Source organism: Garra rufa, chromosome 6 (genome assembly GCF_049309525.1).
Source record: "Garra rufa chromosome 6, GarRuf1.0, whole genome shotgun sequence".
Classification (NCBI taxonomy): Eukaryota; Metazoa; Chordata; class Actinopteri; order Cypriniformes; family Cyprinidae; genus Garra; species Garra rufa.
The window spans coordinates 14,511,609-14,536,277 of record NC_133366.1 but is presented as its reverse complement, the minus strand read 5'-3'; the positions used below and the strand labels follow the sequence as shown (position 1 = coordinate 14,536,277).

The 24,669-nt window shown below is 33.5% G+C and overlaps 1 protein-coding gene across 1 annotated transcript in view; it reads right to left on the bottom strand.

Moving 5' to 3' along the window:
- Positions 1-7,721: 7,721 nt before the first annotated feature.
- atp11a (ATPase phospholipid transporting 11A) overlaps positions 7,722-24,669 on the bottom strand; it is a gene marked incomplete at its 5' end in the record, with an annotated part of 37,177 nt that continues 20,229 nt past the window's right edge. The window contains 6 exon segments of the mRNA XM_073842571.1: positions 7,722-10,686; positions 16,534-16,699; positions 16,791-16,894; positions 16,987-17,052; positions 20,537-20,560; positions 21,165-21,300. Of these exon segments, the coding sequence (XP_073698672.1) occupies positions 10,408-10,686; positions 16,534-16,699; positions 16,791-16,894; positions 16,987-17,052; positions 20,537-20,560; positions 21,165-21,300 (775 nt within the window).

Genomic DNA, 24,669 nt, shown 5'->3' with positions numbered 1-24,669 from the left:
AGTAATGTTTAATTTCGTTGGTTTCGCTCTCTGGAAATGTAAAGAAAAAATACAGTTTTTACGTGGAATTCGTTTTTAATCCCTGGTTTTAAACAAGCGTACATGAGATAATTTATATGTTATTGCTTGAATAAACGTTTAAAAATAGAATATTAATAATATAAATTTTATAATTAAGGAAATTAAACAGACCTAGACATTTGAAAAGACATAGTGAAATGTGTCTAATAATTCCAAAAAGAAAGAGGAACATTTGACATAATCAAAATATTTGAGACATTTATTAGGAATACCATTTTCTTAACAATTAAGATGCTGCATGTGTTTATCAGTCTAATCGAAGTGTGAGTGTCTCCCCCGACTTTCCCAACAAAAATCCCACCCCCCTCTCAGGAAATACATAAAGCTGACATTACTGAGCTATATGCGTTTAAAAGTAGCCTATTAAAATGGTACAATGGCATTGCTCAGTTCAACGTGTTGGGAAATCGGGCATTTTGTCCCGCGTCAGCATTTATTCAACAGTTAATAACGCTCAACATTCAAAAGGTAGGCTAAATATTATTCAGCCAATAAAGTATAGGTCTATGTATTTCATAGAAAATTGTGTCTAGTACTATATAAATTACAAAGGTTTAATTGGCATCTTTATTTCAAACGACCCGACCGACCGCGACCCGAATATCATTAAAAATATTTTCGGAGTAACCGTGGGTGACCACAGGCACCCGCTCATTTTGGATCAACCCGCGCATCACTGGTGCAAATTCATTTCAAATGTTTAAAAATAAACAAGAAAGCATGAATATGTTTAATCGGCATATTCATCAAAATACACACAAGCTTAATACAAGTGCAGCCCGAGCCCGACGGGCAGCAGAGAGCGTGCCTTCAGCGCAGTTTGAAGAGTTGCGCGATCATGCGCACGCAATAGCCTAAAGCTTGCCACAATGGGGGAGAGGGCTGGCTACTGTGTGTGATCTAAGGTCTAGAGCGGCTTGCCTGCCTGGCTGTGCCAGGATGAAATGCATAACTGATGCTACTAAAATTTAAAATGGCCCGTGGTGGCGCCACTGACTGAGGGACTTCTATGCAACTATTACAGAAAGTTCAAACACTCACTGATGTGCATTAAGAGCTGGGGGTAGAAAACTTGTTGAATTTGAAAATCAGGGTAAATTTAATTTATTTTGTCTTCTGGGAAACATCCAAGTATCTTCTGTAGCTTCTGAAGGGCAGTACTAAATGAAAAAGATATGATATTTAGGCAAAATAAGAAAAACGAACACATCTTCATTCTGTTCAATAGTTTTCACCCCCGGCTCTTAATGCATTGTTTTTTTTCTGGAGCATAAGTGAGCATTTGAACTTTCTGTAATAGTCCCTCAGTTGTCCTCATCGTGAAAAGATATATGTCAAAATCATACAGTCATTGTTGGAAAAGGTTCAAATACACAAAAATGCTAAAAGAAAAAAAGAAATTGTGGGACCTGAAGGATTTTTCTGAAGCATAGAGAGCAGTTTAACTTTTCAGGACAAACAAGGAACTCATAGACAACTATTACTAAAAAAAAAAAAAAAAAAAAAAAAAAAATCAACTATTATTTTCTCTTGTGGACTATATGTAAACGTCTTTTATGTGAAATATCTTATTCAGGTCAGTAATAAATAAAAATAACATGCATTTTGTATGTTGTATGATCCCTCTTATTTTGGCAAAATAATTAATATTTTGCAGATTCTGCAAGGTTTATGTAAACTTTTGACTTCAACTGTATATGAACCACAAGGCTGCAATCTAAAGAGAAGTTTAATCGAAATTTGTTGCTATAAGTTTTTACTCATAGCAACAAATTTCGATTAAACTTCTCTTTAGATTGCAGCCTTGTGGTTCATGCCAAGATTGATCTTGTCTGCTTTAAGGGTATAACAAGTATCACTAAGCTTGCTCAGCATCTCCATCAGCGCACTTCAAAACTAACGAGAGAAATCTAGGAACGCTATCAAATGAAATTTCAGAGCAATTTGTTCTTTTATAATAAGAGGTTAAGAGGGGAGCGTTTGACGACTCACTTGCCCTTCCTCTCATTTTTTCTCGCTCCTTCGCTTTGCTCTCTGCTGCATTCATTGCTCAAGGTCAGTGCTGGAGGCAACTGTGAGGTTACGACTGTGACGGCAAGGTCAGAATCTTCACTGTCGTTTGACATGCTTTCTGCCACGGGAAATGTAGAGGTGAAGATGGGGCGAGTGGAATGAGCCTGCTGTAATCTGACATTTTTAAATAGGTAGGAAAAATACTTTCACAGTCCTTGACTTCCTTTGCATTTACAGCATACTTAACCAATGGCCTTAAATACATACATACATACATACATAAAGTGTGTGTGTGTGTGTGTGTGTGTGTGTGTGTGTGTATACACACACACACACACACACACACACACACACACACACAGACAGACAGGGGGATGCTAAATCAGCAGAGAAAGAGCTTTGTTTAAAATCCATTCACCAATAAACTGGATAAAAGGTTTTGCAAATTGTAAACATTTACCAAAATTCCATTCCAGGAGCCACAGTGGTCCCCACTCGAGTGTCATCTCATCATAGACATCCAACTCAAATCAAGTGTGGGGTCTTCAGCAGCACCTCAATGTGTTCTGGACCGTTGAAAGACATTTTAAATCAATAATGAACCAAACCATCTTGCGCTGCCAGAGAGAGCGCGAAAAGTTAAATGACTCATAAATAATCTCAGCAAATAACAGCAATTTCAGATCTAATAGAGCGATTTCACAAGTCTGTGAGCATGGCCACACACACACATGCATTTACACACATCTAAGAACACATAAACGTACACTCCATTAAACGTTTTAAATAAAGCCTTAGTCAGGGGATTACAACTTCGAGACACCTCCAGCAGTGTCTGTGGGCCGCAGTCTTTATTTATCCTGATTCAGTTTAATTTAATGAAATGGTCAGTTATGATATTTTGACACTTACCTGTTGAGTGTTGACTAGGCTATATATCAGCATGATATATGACAGTATTATTATAACCTGGTTTTCAGCAACGCTTAGCAAAATAATTATATCTTTATGTGGGTCTATTTAAGCAATATCACACTTGTGTGTGTCGTAGACACAAGGCCAATTTTAATATTCAGTATCATGCTTGAAAGTGTGATATTGCTTTTACACAACAATTAATACTTTAACTTTAATACAAGCAATTAATATGAAGTATATATTTGCAGTGTTAAAACTAGTAGGGAGACGCAAGTTAAACTCTAGGTTTTATCATTACATTCACTTATGCCTGGTTCAGACTACATAATTTAGCCAGATTTTGGCACAATCTGCTTGGGTGTCGTGATGATTCCTAAACAACAATTGGTGAAATTGGTTTCATCTCATGTAATGTGTCATAGCGGACAATGTCCGAGACCACCACTGTGACACTTAACGTAGATTAAGACAGATTTTTTTTTTCTGTCGTAGTTCCATCACATCAGAGACACTAGCCAATAAAGGGTTTGCACTTATGTCACGATTTGGTCAGTTACCTAGATGCACGGCCATACTGGCAATACTCGGATGTAAACAACAGCATTGATTGTACAGTTAATGTACTACTGTACTGAATATGTTGTTCTTGTAATTTATGCTGTCTAAACCACGAAAAATGTGTGGAAGCTGCTAAATCATATAGAGAAGCAGGAAAAGGCACACTATTTTGACAAACTAAAGTTAATAGGTGGTTAAGATACATACGAGCAGTATTAGTTAAGATATTAGCCTAATTTTTCAGCTAGAGCACCTGACTGTGGCATTGTTTACATTCAGTACTGCCAATATGGCCAATTGATGACACAGTGAAAAAACTCTATAGCGCAGAAGTGCCTTTGTACATGCTTTTAAGTATGCTAAAATGAAAGAGAGACAATGGTATTGGTCCTGCTATGTGGAATATTACAATGATAAAAAGATAAAATAAAAACTACTTTACCTCAGTTCTCTTTGACAGTCCATATGTACTCTTTATGCAATCCAGGTTTGTGTCCACCATCAGGTTTTCTTTCTTTTTTGAGTTGTTCTGATGACAAGACGCTGTTTCCTAGCCATTGTTTGTTTACGCTTAAAGGAACTATTAATGACAGCAAGAACGTCAATAAAGGCAGCAAGACTGATATGATTCTTGTATGGGACACAACAAGATTTTAGGAGTCAAAGTCGCATAATCTGAACCGGGCTTTACTGTAACTTTGTGACAGAAAATGCAGACACTTCGACTTTTTTTAACATCGTTATTATTTAAAGTGGGCATCCACCTTATGTTTTCCGTAGAGCGAGCGCAGCCATGTAATTTTATAGACCAGCTTCCGGTCTAGTCCACGACCAGATATTTTTAGCTGTACAAAACATCTAGCTTTGCTGCTTGATATTGCTAATTGTTGTGTCTCACCATATTATTTTAATGTATTATCCTAATTATGAACACTTTGGTTTGTAGTGCAGTTTTACCGTTTACTGCAGGTTATTTTTATAACGTTCTTATTGCCCTATAGGGGATAATAAACCGACATCTCGCCCAAAAACTTACTTAGGTGTTGAAGAAAAAGGTGGATAGGATACTTCAAATCCTAAAGTACAGGTGAAGACGCACCTATTTATCCAAATCCACAAGTAAGCCATGAAGTTTTGCATTTTGAAATATAATCTCGCTATGTTAAAGTTTATGATGAATGAAGGTTCTCTCTATTATATTGTAGACATCTTATTTGATTTAATTAAACTCTCTTCTATTAAAATGCTGACTAATTAAATTAAATTGGAAGTGTAAGCATATATGTGACCCTGGACCACAAAGCCAGTCGTAAGTAGCACGGGTATCTGTTTGTAGCAACAGAATATAAAAATACATTGTATGGGTCAAAATGATCGATTTTTATTTTATGCCAAGAAACATTAGTAGCCTATATTAAGTAAAGATTATGATTCCATAAATATAGTTTGTAAATTTCTTACCGTAAATAACGTTAGCCTATATCAAAACCAAAGAACTTAATTTGGACAAAGATTCAAGCGATTTTCTCAATATTTATATATTTTTTTTGTACCATCAGACTCCAGATTTTCAAATAGTTGTATCTCAGCTAATTATTGTCCTATCCTAACAAACAATACATCAATGGAATCATGATATATATTATTATATGAGTAAGGAGCTCGTTGTATTCAGAGACTTAAAGTGAATTGTTGAAGCAGCAGCCTTTATGTTACACTTTGCTGCCAGCTTGTGGTCATATTATATAACTACCCATTTTGTGCTATTTGATTTTCTTCATTACTTCCAAGGTGAGCTGAGTTAAACACTATAGCACCAGAAAAAAATGTGCCTCTTCATGTGAGGCACAAAACTAGTTGCTGTGATATTTCAATGACAATCACTTCTGTCATAAGGAAAGAGAAGAGGCCTGAGGCTTTCAAACATTTAAATCTCTTTCTTTATTACAAGCATATTTACTTTTTCTTGCTGTTAATAGCTACAGAAAAAACTGGCAAAAATCCACATATCTACAGATATCAACCTTTTAAAAACTTTATACAAAAGGAGCCCAAACTGTACATGAATATTACTACATATATGCTGTAAAGTGTACAGTAGTATACATATATATACTGTATATATAATAAATTTATGAGCAACATCACACTTTGTGCAGATAAAACAAACAAAAAAAAGCTTTAGATATTTAGTTAATCTGAATAGGCTGGCACAGATTAAGCCCCACTACAGGCAATAAAGCCTTCAGTTATAGCAGTAGACATCTAATCAAATATTTGGTCACACCTGCTTTAAAAACAGTGAGTGTATTTCCTACAGTCAGTGTGAGCAATGACCATGCAAATCATCTTAAAAACTATCTCAAACATATTTAAAATCATCAAACAAACAAAAAAGACCCAGACTGTTAAAGCTATTTTTTTTAACTTTCATCTTTACTGAAGTTGACTTCTCACATGACCTTACATTTGGTTGTTTTAAAACTGAACAGTAACATTCTGATTCTGTAACTTTAAGTAGTACTCTTCATCCTCTAGATACAAAAGTAGCAAAAAGACATTTTTTTTTCACAAGATATACAAAATACCTATTTCATATAGACTTTTTTAGACAGACAGACAGAATACAGTGTTTGCCAGTGCCTGAACGCACCCCTGAGGCAGACAGCGTTCAGTGATCAAATTATTCCTACATTACAAAAAATAGTTCTGATTTAAAACAATAGTTTGTCAGTAACAAGAAGAAAACACATTTGTGAAGGGACATTTGTTCTAGAACCACTTTCTTTAAGCTGTGGTAGTCTGCAGTTGTCATTCACGGCTATCCAATTATTTACGCTATGCAATTTGTTTAGTGCACAATAGTGGCTTTGTTCTTTTTTGATACATTCAGGAAGCCAGAGAGAGAACTGTAATAGTGAACAAAAACAGGAAATACAGTAGAATGCAAAACAAACCGTAAAAAACATGAAATGAAAATAGTTTAACCTTATTATATTAATCTAGACTAAAAAATCATAACTTGAGGATCTATGTAGTATAAGCACATTCTTGTTTTGTTTCAGATTAGCCAGCATTGATTAGTACTTGGTATCGTAGGCGTGAATCACTTGGACTGGACTGAAAGTTCGAACCAAAGTGGTTTGTAAAAATGAGAATGTGACTCAAATGCTTGATAAAGCTCAGTGGTTGGTCCATTACTACGGCATCACACGGCATGCAAAGTTCAGACTTCGACAATCCATTAAACAGTGTTTGACTTTAGACAGATTTTACATTCATACAAATTAAATAATACACTTTTGGACCAGAAACAAAGTTATTTAGTTGACATGTTAGATGTCATTCATTCATTCATCCACTCAGCCTTTGTAAACCTTGACATCAATATACTCATCAATATAATTTATATTCAGATATAATGTGTTCATGAAAAAGGACATTCTATTTTTACTATTCTCATCAACAATAACCCATAAAATTCAAATATGACTCTTACACCTTTTAACAAACTAGCTATACCCATAACGCCTTTCTTTAATCTGACATTCTCTGTTGCAGGCCTGACGGGCAATGAGAACACATGTATGTGCACGCTGGAGTTTCCCAGAATTCAACGCTTCGCTGAATTGAACGCATGAACATACATTGAGGTTAAAAAGCACCAGAAGGCACCTACCCACAAAAAGCTTGGAGTGACCATCAAACCAGTGGTCTTGATAGTCTTTGACATCACCTATTTTCTCTCTCTGTCATGGATGATGGTTAAAATGGTGAAATGGGTGACTGGCCTCATCGTGAGAACTGAGTGACAGGGTGAACGAAGAAAACACATGCGAGGAAAGACGTCGAGATGAAGAGATGATGCTCCAGGAAAGCAACACTACATTCCAGAATCAATGTTAGCAGAAACAAAATGAAGAAGAAAAAACGCATGGAATGTAAGGGACAGCATTGAAAGAATCATGCAGACAAACAGATATGGTTTTGATGATCACACAGTTTGATATTTAGTTTGATTTAGTTCAGTATTCATTTGATTTGTTACAGTGTTAACTGGAATTTACATTGAAATGCAGTCACACTTAATTCAAATTCAGTTCAAATTATTGAGAATTTAAAATCATAGACTGTATGGAGATGGAACTGAATGCACTTCACAATGTTTTTATGAGAATGTTGTATTAAACAGGTAAGTCATCAGGTGTTTGTTTGATTTGTAGTGTTATCTGGAATTTAAACTGAATTGCATTTACACTCAATTCTAATTAAATTCAAATCAATGTGAAATTGAATTCATTGACAGGATGGAGATGGAAGTGGATGCACTTTGCAATGTTTTTATAAGAATGTTATATTAAACAGGTAAGTTGTCCGGTGTTTGTTTGATTTGTTATAGTTTTTGCATTGCATTCACACTCGATTCAAATCAATGTGAATTTAAAGTCATTGACAGGATGAAGATGTAATTTAATGCACTTAATGTTTTTTTTTTTCAATGAGAATCTTATATTAAACAGTTAAATCATCAGGTGTTTGTTTAATTTTTCATAGTGTTACCTGGAATTTAAACTGAATTGCATTTACACTCAATTCAAGTTGAATTCAAGTCAGTGTGAATTTAAATTTACTGACAGGATGGAAATTAAACTGAATGTGCTTCACAATATTTTTATGAGAATGTTATTTTAAAAAGGTCAGTAATCAGGTGTATGTTTTAATTTGTTATAGTGTTATCTGAAATTTAAATTGAATTGCATTCACGCTCAATTCAAATTCAAGTTAATATGAATGTGAATTCATTTAGAGGACAGTGATGAATGCACTTCACAATATTTTTATGAGAATGTTATATTAACTGGTAAGTTACCAGGTGTTTGTTTAATTTGTTATAGTGCTACCTGGAATTTCAACTAAATTGCATTCGCACTTAATTCAAATTCAAATTAATGTGAATTCAAATTCACTGACAGGACGAAAATGGAATTCACAATGTTTTTATGAGAATGTTAAACAGGTAAGTCATCTGGTGTTCATTTAATTTCTTACCATGTTACCTGGCATTTAAACTGAATTTCATTCACACTTAATTCAAATTCAATTCAAATCAATGTGAATTTTAATTCCCTGACAGGATGGAGATGGAAATGAATGCACTTTACAATGTTTATGAAAATGTCCTTTTAAACAGGTAAGCCATCAGGCGTGAGGCACATTTCCTGGGAATCATTTTAAAAAGCTCATGTTCTGTGTTCTGCACACTAGAAAGGAGCCATTTCTGTGAACACAGTGCCCAAGATAGGCCATCTGTGATGTTGACCTTGATTGGGCTGTTAGTTTAATGAGTTGTTTGTGAATAGTATCACAGGCTAATTACATCTGACTTATTTATATCAGATGGTAAATTAGTAATGTGCAACAAAGATATGATAGCAACCCAGCACAAGGCTCCAACACTTACATTAATACAGACAAACAGCTTTGGGAACAGTCAAATAGGACGTTACAATCATGATGTTTACAAGATATTTACACCAACAGATCATTTAAGTTGAATTTGTTTATCTCTTTAGGAGCCCTGGGCCGTGTTGGTGGCACTGGAAGATGTCGAATACTACTTTTATCGCTCTCCATCCTCAGCTGGTGCAATGTCAACTTAAGGCAGTGTGGTGGGATTCTTCTAATGCCGTCAAACACTTTCCCGCCATTTCTTTTTAACATAAGGCAACTAACGCACATGTATATACTCCGTATTTCACAACCTTTGGTTCCAAACTGCGGTTAAAAGATGGGAAATATTAGCATTAAGGCAGAACAGTCAAGCTAAGGTGGCTAGCAAAGCCTTTAGCATCCTGTATCTGGTTCTACACTAAAAAACGAAAGGACTGATTATATGTAGGGAACTACAGAATCTTAAAGCAAATCGTCAAGCAGCTAGGAAAGAGTAACTGGTTGTCACGATGACACAAGTCAATGGTTTTACAAACTTTGGAACATGAGTGGATTCCCACCTTTTTGAAAGTTAAAGGGTGAAGCATAATGACAGTCCAGTTACAATTTGTCTTCTCGTAGTTCTAACAAAGGGCTACTTTCACACGCACACACGCGTGCACATACACACCTACAGTAGTTTGCTCTAGTACAGTGCAGCAACAGAAATGGCCAAGTTTAGCCACTTACAATGCAATCGGACAAAGACAATCGCAGCCTATGGAGTGTTCCTCGACAACAGGTTTGCGCAAAAGCAACACCAGTTTGTTCTATAAAAAGTAGGACAAGAAAAGAGAAAGAGCACAAGACAAAAAAAGAAGGAAGGGAAGACGACAGAGAACAAAGAAAAGAAAAAACAGGACGGTCAGTTTTGAGAGCATCCAAGGCCATTTTAACTGTCATCCACATGAAAATTTAGTGGTAGGGGTTGAGATGGAAAGGTTTGTGCTACTACTGCCCAGTGTAGTTTTCAAGTAATTTTTCACATGAAGGATTACAAGGGTAGGTGAGCGAACACGTAAACCCACAGTGTAAAGGGAACACGCTTTCACGTTTAAACGTACACACAAAGAAAACAAGGTAAATAGGTCCCAAGGCCGCTTAGCGCAGTACGCCACACTCGCAGATGGCGCAGCCAATTCTGTTTGGCCTTCCTCCAGCTTCTAAATTAACACACAGCATCGCTAGCCCATTAGCGTATACCGCAAGAACGCATTTCAGTGCTTTTGTTTCAGATAAAGGGTAACAAGCCAAGATTGGTCTCCAAATACTGTCCCAATCTTGACTCTGGAAAAATCGAGGGCCGAATTCAATTAGATAAGTAGACTATTTCTTTTAGAGAGAGTGTCATACGGACGTCTCAGGCCCCGGTGCGCTATAGGCGTAAGCTGCCCCAGAGAATCTTGGGTTTTCTCCTATTCGGAGAAAAGAGCTGAAGGTGCAGTAGTCGGGCCTGCCCCCCCAGTAGGTACACATCAGTTTTTTGGGAGGGGAGGAGTCAGACCTGCGATGGGTGTGGTTCTGGTTTTCGTTGCCATGTCTGCCGTGTTTCCGCGTGGGTGGAGCATGGAGGGAGGACAGGGGGGTGAACTCGGACAGGTGGCCCTTGTACAACTTATCGGCATTCTGGAGTAGAATGAGGGAATAGAGAGAAAGAGAGTGAATTAGCAGAACGCACTGTATATAAGTTGAAGATGCAGGCATTGGTCACGTCACAAGCCGAAACAAGACAAATCCAAAGCCCCAGCAAGAAGCAATGCAAAATATTATACACAAAATCACATATCCAATGTTTACCACATGCACAAGCCCAGTCCCAGAAGATGCTGAACTGATCGATTGAAAGGCTGTTACGGGATAAATGGCTGAGAGGAATTTTGTGAGAAATTAGAGTTGTTTTCTTCATTTGGAGGGTGAAAGGTCATCATCCAAAAATCAAAAGAAAAAAAAAGCTATCTTTTTATAAAAGTTTTGGGTTTGTAAGATTTCTGATGTTTTTGAAAGAAGTCTCTTATGCTCTGCAAGTTTCACACTTATTTGATAGAAATACAGTAAAACTAATATTTAGTTTACCAAAAAAAATGTTTTATATTTTTTAATATATTTAAAACATAATTTATTTCTGTGATGGCAAAGCTGAATTTTTAGCAGCCAGTCCTAACATAATAATAATAATAATAAAAAAAAAAAAAAAAAAAAAAAAATAATAATAATAATGCTAACTTGATGCTCAAGAAACATTTTTTATTATCAAATTAATAATATTTGTGGAAAAATGTACTGTAAAAATTATAATAAATTATTGTAAAATAAAAAATTTGCATATATACATATCTTTTATTTTTATGTGTTATGTGTTTGCAAAATATAAAAATAAAACCCTTAACTGTTCTAAAAACCTTAGATTTTTTTTAAACCAAAATATAATTTCTTGTTTTTGTCTTCTGAGTTTGCATTTATTTGGAGGGTGAAAGGTCATCCACCCAAAAATGAGAAGAAAAAAGTTTTAGGTGGTTAAGATTTTTAATGTTTTTAAAAAGAAATCTCTTATGTTCTGCAAGTTTTAAATTTATTTGATAGAAATACAGTAAAAACAGTAATATTGTAAAGTATTTTTTTATATATGTAATTTATTAAATATATTTAAAACCTAATTTATTTCTGTGATGGCAAAGCGGAATTTTTATTACTCAAGTCTTTTAGAGCCATATGATCCTTCAAAAAAAAGAACGGTGCAGAATTGGGACATAATAATAATAATGCTGACTTCGTGCTCAAGAAACATTTATTATCAAATGAATAATAAAAGTATACTGTAAAAATTGTAATTAATTATTGTAAAAGACTGTAATAAAATGTTTTTTACCTGAAAACTTTCATTATTTTATTTTATTTTTATTTATTTTATTTTATTTTTTTTATTTTTTTTTGCAAAATAAATAATAAAACCCTAAACTGTTCTAAAAACCTTTTAAAAAGATTTTTTTAAGCAAAATGTAATTTTTTGTTTTTGTCTTCGGAGTTTGCAGTGAAACATCATCAACCCAAAAAAATAAAATAAATAAATAAGATATATTTTTTTAATAAAAATGTTTATGAAAGAAGTCTCTTATGCTCTGCAAGGCTCACATTAATAATAATAAAAAATTAAAATAATAATAATACTGACTTGGTGCTCATAAAGATTTTGTATCAAATTAATAATACTTTGTAAAAATTGCAATACATTGTTGTAAAAACCTAAAATATTTTTAACAAGTTTTTACCTTTTTTTGGAGCAAAATAATAGGGAAAAAACCCTAAACTGTTAAAAAAAACTCTAATATTCTTTAAGCAAAATACAATTTCTTGTCTTTGTCTTCTGAGTTTGTATTGAAACATTATCAGGACAAGTTTATCACAAATTTTGTGAGATTCACCAATCATAAGCAAGTTCTAGGAATGGGCATTTCGAAATATATGACAATATTTTCACTGATTTAGACACAAAATGAACGAAAGATTCAAAAAAAGTAAAAATACCCATGCATGTCAGAGTGTTAGATGTTAAACTGTATGTCAAGCCTGCTGTGTGTATTTGTGTACGTGTCAGAAGAACCCACAGTCCCCATGTCCTGTTAGCTGCATATACTGCACACCACAACCCAATACCTTCATTCTGAAGCTTTAAAACCAAACCAAACCAGTCTGTAGGTTTCACACCAAACAACAGACCCACACAGGTGCACCAAAGGCATTTAAATCCAATTAGCTGGATTCTGGAATTCTCAGATTGACGTCATCTGAGAACTCTAGAGCTCCACTTGAGTTGAGTGTGGATTAGTTCTTTCTGGCTTTAGTGTTTAACTTCACATTCTCTTTACCATGGAGCCGCTAGGCCTCAGAAGTGTTCTGAACGCCATCTAGCAGTGAATCATGAATGTTTGTCTCAACCCTGTCAAAGATCCTGTCAGCCCTCATTCTCTGTGAAACATCACACACACAAACAGACTCAAATGTGGCATAACAGACAATATGTGTCTTGACTTTGAAGTCTCTTGCTGAAACTGAAAGTACAGCAGCAGGAAATGCATTAAACAACTTCAAATATTTATATGTAACATAAAATACACATGTACATACATAAACATGCACACTTCATGCATGCAAACATGTAAAGTGACATAGAACATAAAGAGAGACACCACAGGGTAACTTGTGAGCCTCATTAACGTTCAGTAGGTCTGACAATCTCATGACCCTGTTGTGTCACCGCTCATTGATACACACACATGCAGAGAGAGTATGTAGGTTCACCTCCGGCTCAGTTTAGAAACTGACACTGCTGGAGGTCTGGGAGAGCATAAAGATGGTGGACTGTTCAGCAGTGAGACACTGCCGCTTTGTCTGCCGTTACCACAGGTCAAGGGTTAAACACACAGGGGAAGGGGAAGGTCAAGCATCAGAGAGGAAGAGCATCAGGAGAGAAAAAGAGAGATGGAAGAGGAATAAAAAGAAAGGGTTTAGAGAGGTTAACAACCTGTCTATTCCTCAGAGATTAATAAAGGAACTTTAGCAGGTTTCAAAACACACAAAGTTTCTAGAAGTGCAAGTGTTAGATTTTGCCTATTTAAGGTTCTTTTAGTGCAGAATTATTAGTAAAACTTAGTAAAAGGTTGGACTCGGCTAGTAGGTTATCTTGTTTTGTTATTGTTTACTAGAAGTAAACTGTTAAAAATAATTTTTGTAAATTAAAATAAAGCTGAAAAAATAATATATTATAAACTATATTAAAAACTTGCACAAAAAATGTGAAATTTTGCCTTGGCACCTAACTGAAAAAAACAAGTTTTAAGTTGAAGTACTAAAATGACTGAAACTCAAATAAAAATAAAGTTAAATATAAAAATGACAACAGCACTAAATAAAATGACTAAAACTTAAATTAAAATGTAAACAGAAAAGCTAATTATAAAAAATAATAAATATAAAAGTATCTAAAAACTATAAGCTAAAATAACTATCAACACTCATTCATTATCAGAAACTAATAATGAGGAGTTTTTGTATTTATTGATCTAGTTTAATGATAATTCATAAATTAACAAATTTAATTTTAATTTTATTAATCATCATTCATAATACTTTAATGTTAATTTATACAATTTAAAATAATATAATTAATTTTTTTAAATATATACAGTGCCTTTCTAAAGTATTCATACCCCTAAACTTTTTTCACATTTTATTATGTTGCTGCATTAAATTTTCCCACATCATTCTACACTTCATAGACCATAATGGCAAAGCAAAAAAAAAAAAAAAACAGGTTTTAACATCTTTGCAAATGTATTAAAAATTAAAAAACTTAAATGATTCCATTGCATAAGTATTCATACTCATCTGGAACAGTTAAAATTTAGCTCAAGGGCATTCATATTGCTTGTAAATCCTACTACATTTTGAGTGAAGTTAACCTGTGGCAAATTCAATTGAATGGCACACATCTTAATAAAAGGTCTCACAGCTGAAAATGTATATCAGAGCAAAAACCAAGCCCTGAGGTAAAGTAACTGCCTGTAGAGCTCAGAGATAGGATTCAGCATTCAGAACCTCAGCAAACAGCATGAGTGACTTATAGACAACTCTGTGAATGTCCTTGAATGGCCCAGCCAGAACCTGGGCTTGGACCCAATCAAACATTTCTGGAGAAACCTGAAAATGTCTGTCAGCCTCCATCCAAGCTGACACAGCTTGAGAGGGGAAGAGGTGAGGCGTAGAATGGCAGATAATTGCCAAATGTTGATGTGCAAAACTTGTCAAAAAGACTTGAGGCTGTAAAGATGCTTCAGCTAAGTACTGAGTTAAGGGTATGAATACTTATGCAATGTACTTATTTCAGTTTTTTTATTTTTAATAAAGTTGTGACAATTCTGTTTTTGCTTTGTCATTGTGGTGCATGGAGTGTATGTGGAAAAAAAGTAATAGTTATAGATTTTCATAAACCAAGCCTGGCATTTTAGAGTTTATTAGGGAAGAGGAGTGAAAGGAAAAGCATCACACGGGTTAAACCAGTGGTAAGGCAGTTTACACACACGCACACATTAAATTTCCTTTTTGAAATTTTTCTTAACATAGTATGCTAACATACTATGTGTGCACACAGTAAAATACACAGTATTCATTGTGTCATATATTGGCTGACAAAGAGTCAACATTCAAAATAAAACCATTGAATGGCTCAAAGAGTCATCCAACGTAAAGAAAAATCTACACATGAAGAGAGACATAAACTGCATCCAGAATCCACTTACATCAATCACACTGGGAACCAGTCCGACGCAAGTGTAAATCTGAAGACCAGTTAGTAGCAATGATCACAAACTATAGCACTATTGAGCTGCTTCAGATCAATAATTATTTGGTTGAAAAATACACAAATATTTTTGTAAAACAGAGGTATTCTTAAAGAAAAAAAACATCTTAGTTGAGTTAAACAACATTTTTGGTTGATTTTAAAGTTGATGCCAATTAAAACAAAGCTGCAGTCATTTCAAAAACGAAAATTTTATAGTATTTATTTATTTATTTACAAAATGTCCTGAAAACAGGTTAGAAAAGTTACCCATGCTAATAATCATTCTATATAAGAATTTTTTTAAATAGCTGTATATTACTGCAATGAAACGGTCACAATTCTTCAATTTAATTTGAGTTCTCGATTTAAAAAACAATTCTCGACTGCAATTTGCCCATGTCTAGTAATTGGAAAAATACAGCATAATGCATAAACATAACGCTACTGTAAATTGATAAATGCTACGACTCAATTGAATAAATATATGCGCTTTAATTATTTACATGCGTGTAGGTTACATAAGTGCATCTCAGAGTGGTTCCGTTCACAGTAAATGCTGCTCCACACAAACAGTTACCATTTACATGGTAACTAACTTTTCATCACGATTTCAAAATAAAAGCTCAAACCCTCGCTCTGAGTTTAGACGTTTTGATGTCCACATATTTAAGAAATTACAGTGACTGTAGCATTTCGATTGTAAAAATAGCCAAATATTAAAGATTAAGTGGACATTTGAATTAAATGTTGTTTACTGTTTACTGCCCTCTGCAGTCATTTGTTATAATGCGTAATGTACATTAGTTCTATTGTTTATAATACATTATGTATTTTAACAGTTTTGTTCAATAAAACCACATGATTACTTGCTTTTGATACTTTATTTGAACTAATTATTATTGTCTCATTGCTATATGTATTTTAAGTCATATTAAAGACTATTGTTTGCTTAGGTGTATTTTTATTAACACAAAAAATCAATCAAATTTACTCGATTAATCATCAGAATAATCAACCGATTACTTGATTACCAAAATAATTGTGAGTGACATCTCTAATAGACACATGTACATATATGTAAGCTAATCATATCCTTGCGTCTCTATGCACATGTATATATTGAGATGCTGTCGTACCTGTATTCTCTCAGTGGTGGTGGGCCATAGCGCTCTACACAACACTTTCTTCACCACATCAGGCAGCAGACTGACTATAATCAGCAGAATTATACTAAGCCATGCAGGTCCGCTGGACAACATCTGCATGAACACATAGTACATCCTCTGATAGTTCAGGAAAGGCCTATAAGGAACAGAAACACACCAGAGGAATCATGTTAGATTCAAATGTATTTGATTCAGTGATATTAAGTGTATAACGGAGCAGGCCGTACCAAATGATGCCTCCCCACAGGAGGGAGAAGATGACATAGAAAAGCAGTGACCCCCATATGACAAAGTGGTTGATCCATGTCCAGTAATGTGTGTCCAGGGCAAGCTAAAGCATGTAGACACAGTGAGAAACCGGAAAGATACAGCTGGTGATGTTGACACCAGTTGGCAACATAACACACGTGTCAGATGCATTACCTTTAGCGTGACTGTGAACACCAGGACAGTGAATACAAGTGTCCCGAAGGTCCAGTTTCCAAACATCTGGAACAGAGAAATATTGAAAAAGGCAAAAAGAGATTGACGCTAATGCATAAATAGCCACTCGAATGGGTGTTAGTACACAGCTCACCCTCTAATCGCCTCACAAACCAGACATATTGCGGTTATACATGTTAAAAGCTTAAGTGCCTTTAATTTAAACAATTCAGTAAAACAAACAGATTTGTTTTAATTTTTTCATATATCATATTTTTTTCTTGATATGGACAATACTAGACAATACAAAGAAATATTATGGAATAAATATTCTATATAAGAATACACTACTGGTCAAAAGATTGTTTATGTTTTTAAAGAAGTCTCTTCTGCTCACCAAGCCTGCATTTATTTGATCCAGAGTACAGCAAAAACAGTACAATTTTTAAATATTTTTACTATTTAAAAAACTGTTTTCTATTTGAATATATTTTAAAATGTATTTTATTCCTGTGATTTCAAAGCTGAATTTTTAGCATCATTACTCCAGTCACACGATCCTTCAGAAATCATTCTAATATTCTGATTTGCTGCTCAAAAACATTTATTATTATTATGTTGAAAACAGCATAGTAGAGTTATTTTAGGTTTCTCTGATGAATAGAAAGTTCAGAAGAACAGCGTTTATCTGAAACAGAAATCTTTTGTAACATTATAAATGTCTGTATCATCACTTTTGATCAAATTAAAGTATCCTTGCTAAATAAAAGTATTCATTTCTATCATTTGGATCAAATCAATGCAGGCTTGGTGAGCAGAAGAAACATTAAAAATCTTACTGTTTAAAAACTTTTGACTGGTAGTGTATTAAAAATATAAATACTGTTATCAGATATAATTTATATAGCATATATTATATTTACAGAATTATTTATAGAATTAATCAAAACACAATAAATAACATTTCAGTATCTGCCTTTTTTATACTAATGGTTGACTACCAATTTTAATTGGCATATGATAGTAGTTTTCTAGTTTGTGTCAGTTGCACTGAAATAAAAAACAATCAAAGAAACTTATAAATATAAATATATACATAGGACACTCATCAAATGTTCCTTTAAAAAAATCTTCTAAATCTATTGCTTGTGAATAATTTCCAAGAAATAGTAGCATTATATCATTATATTTTAATGGTGCTGTAAATGAAAGCACTTTTGTGTCATCCTGCTTTGTTTTACAACAATTATTAATGATGTCTGGAGTCCTGTGATGTCACATGCATTTTATATTTTGTCCATAAAAGCTTCATAAATAAATAGTGAGCTTTGATAGTCTCTTAAAATGTCATAATGGATTCAGTTTTGCAGTTTGGGTTCAATAAACTTTGGGTGTTGCAAGCTTCTCTGTGTGATTGTGTTTTTTTTCTTTTGGGAGCATTTGTTCTCCTCATTGTTTACAGTCTTGGCAAAGGGCTGAATTTAGACACAATGGATTCTCTTCTAGAACTTTCCCCTGTCTGCGGACCGGCCACGCTGTTGATGACACTATGCAAAACAACATCAACACTATGAAGAGAGCTCTTTATAAAATCACTGCATGTTTACCTTTAAAAAAACGAAATCACAATCAAAGTCAATAAGCCACAGCAAAACACGAGCAGGTCAAAGACTGTATGGCACCAAATGGGTTTAGTGAACAATATAATGTTGATGAGTTACCAGTTTAAAAAAACAAGGACACACAATAAATGTCAACAAGTTTGCAAAATGCATTAACTTACCTTGAGCAATTGAAATGAAATTTAGTGTTAAAAAACATTCCAAGGGCAAATGATATTTACAGAAGTTGCAAGATTTTTCAAAATTAATCAGTTAAAAAAATGACATTTTTAATCTAATTTAATTCATTTGTTAATGTTAGTTTCTGCCATTTTCCACAAATAGGGAAAAACAATGCCTGAAGTTATTTTATATCTTTATATCTTCTTATTCAACAAATAAGTCAAAGAGGTGCTTAAACGTGTTAATCTGCAATATCAGGGGCTCAAACGAACTACTATATGAACTATTTTCTGTTCATTTTACACAAGGTTGGCAATTTTTACATCTATGAATTTGCTAAAAGTGAACATACAAAATGTATAATAATAATTTATATTAAATAATTAAATATAAATATATATTTATTTTTCTTAGACTTTTTTCTAACTTACAATGAAAACATTATTAAATGTTATTTGTTGGCAATTTTTACAACCCTGTAACCAAAAGTGATGTTTAAATGTATTATTTTGCTAGTTTTCTAGTAATAAATACATATTAAAAGTGAAAAGACAAAACATATAACAATAATAATAATTATTATTATTATTTATATGAAATAATTAAATAGAATTTTTTTCTTAGACTTTTTTCTAACTTACAATGAAGACATTATTAAATGTTATGTGTTGGCAATTTTTTACAACCCTCTAAACAAAAGTGATGTTTAAAACTATTATTTAGCTTGTTTTGTAGTACTAAATATTCAGTGAACTAAGAGATAAAATGTAATAATAATTAATAATAATAATAATAATAATAATAATTTATATGAAATAAATAAATATAAAAAAGATATATATTTTTCTTAGACTTTTTTCTAACTTACAATGAAGACATTAATAAATGTTATACGTTGCCAAATTTTACAACCCTGTAACCAAGTGATGTTTAAAACTATTATTTTGCTAGTTTTCTAGTAATAAATTAATATTAAAAGTGAACAAACAAAATGTATAATAATAATAATTTATACTAAATAATTAAATATTAAAGTATTAAGACATTACAGTAGCTGCCTTTTTTACTGCAATAAATAAACAAACTAATAAATAAATAAACAAGTTAATAAATAAATATTATACAAGTTAATAAATAAATACAATGATCATATAATAATAATTTATATTAAATATAAAAAACATTAGTTTCCTCTTTTTTCATACTAATACTTACAGTAAATACATTAAATGTTAAATGTATAAAATCTTAAACATTATATTAAACACACTAATGTATACCCTATTTGTGGGAAAAGCCTTCAGGATCTCTAATTAAAAGTTTCTGAACAGATTCTCTTCCATTCAACATGTACCAAATAAAGTGAAATCTCTATTTCATTCATTTGCCCTTGCAGTGAGAGGATGGACGTGTATCCTACGGGCCGATGAGGATGAGTATGACAACACCCCTCCAACGCGGAGGATTGCAAAAAACACAGTCGCAACGTGACACACGGGACGAACACAAACTCCTACTCGATCACAAGATGATAGACAGAGGAAGATGAACGGGGGGGCTTGCTACTCCTACAGTGGCTGGTCCTCGGTACAGGGGACACTGGGATGTCGTACGGTACTGTTTGAGAGCTACGATGGCAGTGAACGGTTAGTGTTAGTAGACACTATGTGAGTGGGGATGGCTTTAGGGTGAGGGGAGGGGCTGAGGAGGGTAACAGTAAAACTAAAACTAAAAATAGGATGAGAAACAGATAGGGACAGGCTTACCATCTGTGTGTTGGTGGCCATTAGCTGAGGAAAGGAAGAGAAGCAGAAAAGAAAAGAAAGGCAAAAAGGGGGGAGGTAAAAGGAGGAAAAGAGAGAGGGAGAGATAGATAGAAAGAGAGAAAGAGAAGAAAACGAAAGAAAAGAAGGAGAGGGAGGGGACAGGGAGCAAGAAAGTAAAGAAAAAATTAGGATGTTATAACTTAAAGTAAATCAAACAGGTAAAAAAAGCAATCCAAAAAGGTTACTATGATTCAACTTAATGGCACAGAGAAAGATGTCTGGTCTGATTGATTAACCAGCATGCTTTGTGTCGCATAAATGAATGGAGAAGCACCTGTAATGACTTCAAACATACGCAAAGGACGACAGACAAAAGTCTGCAAGCTGGATCAAGACCTCAGTTAAACCACAGATATGTACATTACAAGCACTGAAACCACTTTAACCACAAAACAACTCACTCAACGGGCATCGGCCAACCATTCAAACTGTATGCGACTGCTTTATTTGACTGAGGAAAAAAAAGAACGAACTAAAGAAATAAAGACGGCTGGTTACGTTGATCAAAACAAAACACACACAGAAAAACTTGAAAACTAAATCATGGTTTAGACAGTGACTGCAATACCTGTCCGTTGCTGGTGAAGGTTGTGTTGTCGAAAAGGAAGAAAGCACCAAAGAAGAAGACCACGGCATCAAAAACACCCAGAAATGTCCAGTAGATGAAAGTGGGCCATCTCAGGAGGGAATTCTTGGCAATATCCCTGTAAAAATAATGATATTAAAAATTGAAATTATAACAAATAAAAGCTATAAGTTCAGGAGCTGCCTTAAAATTTTAATTTAAATCAACTTAAAAGTACAAGTCATTTCAACTCACTACAATAAAGTTTTTTTAAGTTGATTTAACTTCTGAGTTGAAATGACTTGTACTTTTAAGTTGATCTAACTTACGAGTTGAAATGACTTGTACTTTTAAGTTGATTTAACTTAAATTTTTAAAGCAGCTGCTGAACTTAAGTTTTTAAGCTGAAACTGGTGAAAACGTTTTACAGTAACCACACTGTACTGTACATTTTAACAATGTATATTTAACACACAAGTACATGTAATACAACATCAGTAACCAATTTAAAAATCATATAGGATTATTATCAACAACTAAATAACTAAAATATATTTTTGTTTATATTTATTTGAAATATTTTTATTATTTGAAATAAAGCTGAAATTAAATAAATTATAAATATTAGATGAAAAACTTAGAAATAGAAATGCTGACTTGGCAAATAACTGAAATAAATTTATGTTGAAGCATTTAAATTACAAAATGGAAATAAAAAAAATATAAAACTAAACTAAAACTGAAATAAAAATAAATTAAACCTAGAGTAATATAAAAACAGAAGCAAAAAAATCTGTTTAAAATAAAAACAGAAAATACAAAAAGTACCTTTAATCTCATTAGTTTAAATAATTTCAGCAACATTAAATACAACTATGAAAATCTGGAATCTGAGGGTGCATTGATTTATGAAACAAGTTTGGTCTCAAACCATACATGACACTAGATGGATCATTTCAAATGAAAGTGAAATTGGGGTCAGAAAAAGTAAGCATCACTTCAGCTTGTGTCCATTCCTACTTATATAAGAAACATAGAAAATGAGAAAATATCAGATCAGCGCTTTTTCTAGTGAAAATGTCCTTGATAGCTACAAGTGCCACACTGTGTGTCAGTAATGAACACTGTATATATTGAACAAGCAATGCAGAGGAATAAGAGGGGGAAAAAATGCAGTGTCAGGACATTTGGTGATAAAATGTAGAGCGGTTCTAACAGTATTTCTGCCCAGTGTAGTGTGTAAATTGAGTTTGGTGCAAGGGTCTGTGCAGATACGTTAGCCAAAGGCTGATGGAACTGTCCAATTATAGCAGACTTGTATTTGGAAGCAGCGTGTTCATGTAATTAAGTGAGAAAAACCTGGAGGCTCACAATCAAGAAAAACATTTTATTAAAGGGGAAAATATAGAGATCTACTCTGCATCAGCTACATCAGGCAGGTTATTAGATACAAAATGATGCAAGGAAAATTAACGTTTTGAAAAAGACAGATTATTTTAATTTTAATTTTAAATTGAATCAGCATATTAAATAGTCCCTGAATGGACTAGTGCTGATTTGCATTAGCTGATTATGTATAAGCTTTAATTCCTTGCAAACTACTTAGTTTCGTGCATTAAATATCGCTGCTGCTGTTTGCTAATATGTGTGTGTGTACATATGAGCTATTCCACAGAATTGGTGCAATCTGCTGTCCCACAACCAAAAAAACACATTTAAAAAGCATTTAAGTATTATTAAAATCTTAGATGTTTACTAAGATCCTTTTATTATCTATTGAAACCCACAATAATACAGTAATCTTAATATATATATATATATATATATATATATATATATATATATATATATATATTAGTGGTGGGCCGTTATCGGCGTTAACGTGCTGCGTTAACGTGAGACTCATATCGCGCGATAAAAAAAATATCGCCGTTAATCTATTCTCAAAGTTGGGTTGGGAGCTGGGTCTAAACTACGCAAGATATGATGACTTTCACTTTGATATTTTAGCGCGGATGACGGATATCTAGTTGAATTGCAATGTAGGGGGCGAGAACGAGTCTTCAACTTCTGTGAAATTACCACATCAAATGAGACGCGCAGACATGGATGCAGTTTTGAAGCCGCTTCAGGGCAGGTGCGTGCGTTGCTAGACCCTTTTTACTGGGGCACGTGCCTCAGTGAAAATCTGCTGTGCCCCAGTAAAATCTCAAGTTTGAGTTATAATTTACTTTGATAATCCCGAAATAAAGACATTATACTATATGCAACAACTGAATTGACGCTTCTAAAAGCAACGCAGTTTTTTGTAAGATGCACGCAGATAGGCTATCCATACCCGCGCGCCTGTATATTTTACTGGAACGCGCACGTCGTACAGCCTTTTGCGCAGAAGTACTTGGTTACACAAGTTTGTATAGTTAATTGTGTTTTAAATGCAATTGTCAAGCAGTTTGTAATGCATTTTGGAAACAGGAGATGAGCGCCTGGTCTAATGCGCCACCTGGCTTGAGAAACCCGTTCTCAAAGACTTACTTTTAGTCATTATTTGGGTAGCACACATATTCTGAATGCTTTCAGAAGAATTCAAATTAGCCATTTTAATCTAGATTAATCTAGATTAATTTCAAGATTTAATCTAGATTAATCTAGATTAAAAAAATTAATCTATGCCCACCACTAATATATATATATAAAATCATCATTTAGTGAGTACTTGCGATTAGGAAGAATATCATTGAAATAATTTTTGCATTTTATTCCATTGTTGTTATTAAAAATATCTTTTAGATTTTTTTTTAAAAAGTGAAGTATTTTTTCTTAGTAAATTATGAAACTATGAACCTTATGAAACAGTCACGACTGCAACATGTCATAATTGTTTCGGCAGTGACAAAAAGGAACACATAACTATTTATTTGGGGGAGATAAACAAAATTTTAGTACAGTTATGCAAATTTTGAAGTATTTTAGTATGTGTTAACAGTGTTTTACTGTGATGTGGTCGCTACCAAAACATTACTGTCACTAACGAAAATGTGCAGTCACAACCAAAACATGTTGTGATGATGTTTTGTCAAAAATAAAGTATACTGAATTAACTAAGATGTTATGATAGTGTCTGGTTCAATGTACATTCAAACTAATGAATCCATAACTTCGAAATCAGTATGATCAGCTTGCTTTTTACAAAGAAAAATTTGATTCAAAATACAACAAATCTCATAAATCACACTTGAAATACTGTTAAAATTGTAATTGTTGTTGATTTACCTCTGAAAACTTTTTAATAAAATAGAAAAATATATAGGAAGATGTAAGCAAAATCTTAATAGGTTAATATAACCCTTTTTATTAAATTACTGTATTTCGGTAGTGACAAATTTGGGGAGAGGACAAATATTCCAAAACTTTCTGAAAATACAATATGAGAATTAACTGCACAATTACTAGAAATGTGCACCTTGGATATTATACAATTTGCATACATACACAATTTGTGGATAAA